Consider the following 4,951-nt stretch of genomic DNA (forward strand, 5'->3'; position numbering starts at 1 on the left):
CCAGCCTTTTTGGCGGGCTTATCGGCTAGTATCATTTTTCTCCGCCAGCTGACTATCGGGCAAAAATACTAGAATTGTTCAAGTTAGTATTTTTCGGATTCTAGTATTTTTCCCACCTGTTACTCGCGTTTGTCAGTGTGAATGGCATTTCGGGAAACTGGTCTCTCCTCTCCCAAGCGAAAACGAAGCAGAAAACTCGCGTGTTATTTGTTATTGTAATAATTGTGCTTACTGTTCCTGCGCATTGCCTATAGTAATCCTGTTTCTGCTTTCAGTGGTGTTGGTAACGTCGTTGCTGCGGAGATGCCGGTATGCAGCAAGCATTGGCCAGCCTGGCCCGACAACTTCGGTGCACGCATAACCTTTTGTAAAGGGAAGGAAAAACATGCGCCGCAGTCCGCGTCGTCAATAGAAAAGGCTTAGGTTTGTCTGTGTGTTGGCGTGAGTATAAGCTGACTGATAGGACTGATAGTTCGTGTGAAGTTAAACATTCAGATTATTCATTGGGACTTGTTGACCGAGGATCCGATATTCTTGGGCGAGGACTCGGGCGATTCGAGCTTCATCAAGGCCGTCTCGTAAAAACCGGAAGCCAAATAGACTGCAAATGCAAGCGCTTTGTGTGGAAAAGAACCAGGACTAAATTCGGAGAATTACTTACCGGCGGACGTCCAGGGTCGGCTGGGGTCTCAAGTTCGGCCGCTGCGCGAAGAAGTTTTGCGAGAAGCTGGTCCCGAACATTGCTCCGTCTAGCTGTGCATCGGATCGCAGCTCGTAAAAGTCGTAACAGCGAGGGCAGAAGATTTTCACGTTGGACTTGCCACACACGTCGCTGGGGCCCACAGAAAGGGTTTTCTGTCTACAGGAGAGCTTTGGACACACTTCGAAGGCCACTCTCTCATACTTTTGGCGCATATCATCCACGCCTCTCTCCGACATGATGTATCGGGCGGGGATCATGCCGTACCACTTCTCCTCATCGCCGAAGACCCAGTCCAAGGAACTGTCGAGCACCGGATTCAGGATCACTTGCAGTGTCTCGGTGAAGTACTCCAGGCCCATCTGGTTGAACGTCTCCTGAATGTAGTCGATGGGCACGCGGCAGAGGAACTCGTTGCCCTTGATCCCGAGGAACAAACTGATCCAGCTGCTGTTGTTTTTGTTCTAGCTACAAGATTTTACTGTGATTTGCTATTTTTCCCATAGGAAAAACCTAGTTACTCACGGGCTCAACATGTTGCCAGTTCACTCGTATGAAAAATAATAAAAAGTACAGTGCGAAATGACAAGGTCTACTATGCCATAATGACATCTATGTATAAGTTGGGTTGCAACCATTAATCGGCCGAGGACTGAATGGTCTTTACAAAAATCTCAGACTCGTCAAAGCGGCAAGCATAGCGTTTTTTATATTATTTTATAAATAGTATCCAAAGGAAATTGTTTAACATTAAATTCATTAATAAACTTATAACTCAGTTATATTAAATAAAATACAATTTATTTATTAATATTTTTTCAAATTTTTCTTAGTCTAGTAATGACAAAATATTAGATCTTTCATCAACTATACATAACATCTGAATTGGGATCATTTCAAAAAATCTGGTCAAAATACCGAATTTTTTTTTTACAGAAAATGATTTTTATTATATCATTCTAAAATCATTTTCAATAAAATTATTCTTTTTTTTCAAAAATTCAATGTATACGATTTTAAATATTTTCGAGCAAAGAGCGCTACAGCGAACAGCTCTTTTCTACGCATACAGTGATATCTCACGCTCATGCATTGTAAATTTGACAAAAAATTCCCTTCACCTTAGAAGTTCGTAGACTTTAAATCTATATTATTTTTTTTTTTTTTTTTTTTTATAAGATTCGCACGGGTCCCACGGCCACACCTCCCGCCCAACCGACCGAGGGGCGCTGCCGTGTATCGTACGGCTCGATTCGCGAGAAGATATAGACGCGTTGCCAGTTCACTCGTATGAAAAATAATAAAAAGTACAGTGCGAAATGACAAGGCCTACTATGCCATAATGACATCTATGTATAAGTTGGGTTGCAACCATTAATCGGCCGAGGACTGAATGGCCTTTACAAAAATCTCAAACTCGTCAAAGCGGCAAGCACAGCGTTTTTATATTATTTTATAAATAGTATCCAAAGGAAAATGTTTAACATTAAATTCATTAATAAACTTATAATATACAATTTATTTATTAATATTTTTTCAAATTTTTCTTAGTCTAGTAATGACAAAATATTAGATCTTTCATCAACTATACATAACATTCTGAATTGGGATCATTTCAAAAAATTCTGATCAAAATACCGATTATTTTTTTACAGAAAATGATTTTTATTATATCATTCAAAAATCATTTTCAATCAAATTATTCATTTTTTTCAAAAATTCAATGTATACGATTGTATACCGATTATATTTTTACAGAAAATGATTTTCATTATATCATTCAAAAATCATTTTCAATCAAATTATTCATTTTTTTCAAAAATTCGATGTATACGATTGTAAATATTTTCGAGCGAAGAGCGCTACAGCGAACAGCTCTTTTCTACGCATACAGTGAAAGCAGACAACTGTATGCGTGCACACGTAGAAATTTGTAGACTTTAAATCTATATTATTTTTGATCAATTGGCTCCATGTGAAAAATTCTTGTTTTGCATTGCCTTAACTTTATTCTTATTTAAATAAAATAGTAATAATATAGTATTAAATAATAATAGCCGAATCATAATATCACGAAAAAATTTCAAAAATGGATTTATATTAGAATATTTGTCATTAGAGTATTCAGCTGGCGACGTGTGAAAAATTAATAAGGCAAGGATTGTTGAGTGCTTGTGTCCGCACTTCGTGCCTCAAGATATGACTCTTGCAACAAACTGTTTTCATATTTTTATTTATTTTTATTTTCTAAATTTTTATTACTTAAGTTTTGAATACTTTGGAAAACTAAAGGCACGAGCAAGCAAATTCTATTTTTAGATTTCTTACGCTCTCAGCGTAAGCGAGCGGACAGAGAGCAATTTTGGCCGTCACTCTCTTAGCTTGTCGACTATCTTAGCTAGGTTTGTGGTGGGGTCGTCCGCGAAGCTTTTTTGTAAATATGGGTTGGAATTGCCTGGCGATGGTGTGTTTTCGTCAATGATTCTTGGCTTAAAGCTAGTCGCTTCTGAATGGCCGTGTCATGGGAGGAGAAACGTGGTCTTCTGTCTTTTAAGTTTTGCCGAAAAGGATTTAGCATCGCCTTTCTGGCGGCCTCCTGGCGAGCTTCACTGATTGACCTGCTCAGGATTGCTGAGCTGTACGGCAGACGAGGGGTATTATTGCGTGGAGATGGGCCTTGTATAGATGGGCCTTGTATAAATGTTATTTGTTGCGTCTTTAATTGTCCGTATATTGTTTATGTCAATGTTGCTTGCCGCCAGAAACCGCCTTGTACGCACTAATATGCTCTCCAAAGCAGTTGACGCAAGTGGCAGGGGTGGATTTAGCTTGGTGCAGCAGGATGACAGATGATCGCCAGTGCATTTCATGCATCTTGGCACCTCATGCATAAATTTTTGGCATGCCTGAAGCCCTGGCATCTGCAGCACTGGACCGGCTCCCGTGTCCTTTCAATATCGACCCATTGACCACCTTTTGTTTGAGTGAGATAATTTTGTCATGACTGCCGTCCTTGGCAATGACGATCTCCACTTCAAACATTCGCATGGGGCCACCTGTAGCCGGATTCGTCATATTTCTGACGAAGCGCGCATGGAATCCGAGCTTCAGCAGCTCCTGGACTATCCACGAGCATGGAGTGGGAGTGGTGGAGATGTGTGATAACTACTCGAAAACGCCTCTCGAACTTGGGCTGGTTGGTGAATAGTATAGTTAAGCGATGACGTGGTATCCAGCGATGACACTATTATTGATGGCGGCGAGGATGAGCAGTTACCATCGTCCGATGAGATGGATAACACCGATGCCCATCCTCCGCTTTGGTTCACGTTCTGGCCGTCCATAAGTTGTTGTTGTTGGTGCTGGCTTCACTGTTTGTTACTGTTGCGCGAGCGCCTCTGTCGGTTTTATAATATCAACTGACTTGCAGCCCGCACGTATGCGGGCTTCTTCGATAGCTCAAAGGCATGTCGGATGATCGATATGCTAGCAATTTTCCCGCCAGCCTTTTTGGCGGGCTTATCGGCTAGTATCTTTTTTCTCCGCCAGCTGACTAACGGGCAAAAATACTAGAATTGTTCAAGTTACTATTTTTGGGACTATAGTATTTTTCCCGCCAGTTACTCGCGTTTGTCAGTGTCAATGGCATTTCGGGAAACTGGTCTCTCCTCTCCCAAGCGAAAACGAAGCAGAAAACTCGCGTGTTGTTTCTTATTGTAATAATTGTGCTTACTGTTCCTGCGCATTGCCTATAGTAATCCTGTTTCTGCTTTCAGTGGTGCTGGTAACGTCGTTGCTGCGGAGATGCCGGTATGCAGCAAGCATTGGCCAGCCAGGCCCGTTAACTTTGGTGCACGCATAACCTTTTGTGAAGGGAAGGAAAAACATGCGCCGCAGTCCGCGTCGTCAATAGAAAAGGCTTAGGTTTGTCTGTGTGTTGGCGTGAGTATAAGCTGACTGATATATAGGACAACCATTTCTGCTCTCCCTCGTGTGAAGTTAAACATTCAGATTATTCATTGGGACTTGTTGACCGAGGATCCGATATTCTTGGGCGAGGACTCGGGCGATTCGAGCTTCATCAAGGCCGTCTCGTAAAAACCGGAAGCCAAATAGACTGCAAATGCAAGCGCTTTGTGTAGAAAAGAACCAGGACTAAATTCGGAGAATTACTTACCGGTGGACGTCCAGGGGCGGCTGGGGTCTCAAGTTCGGCCGCTGCGCGAAGAAGTTGTGCGATAAGCTGGTCCC

At 41.8% G+C, this 4,951-nt stretch overlaps 1 protein-coding gene across 1 annotated transcript; it reads right to left on the reverse strand.

The window, feature by feature from the left end:
• Positions 1-591: 591 nt before the first annotated feature.
• On the reverse strand, positions 592-1,152 carry LOC117150037 (stellate orphon protein at 12D-like; the record flags this gene model as incomplete). Its single annotated transcript, XM_033316901.1, has 2 exons — positions 592-601; positions 662-1,152. Coding segments are annotated over 2 exons (501 nt in total), but the record flags the coding sequence as incomplete, so codon positions are not given.
• Between the last annotated feature and the right edge of the window lie 3,799 nt (positions 1,153-4,951).

Source organism: Drosophila mauritiana, unplaced genomic scaffold (assembly GCF_004382145.1).
Source record: "Drosophila mauritiana strain mau12 unplaced genomic scaffold, ASM438214v1 Y_24, whole genome shotgun sequence".
Classification (NCBI taxonomy): domain Eukaryota; kingdom Metazoa; phylum Arthropoda; class Insecta; order Diptera; family Drosophilidae; genus Drosophila; species Drosophila mauritiana.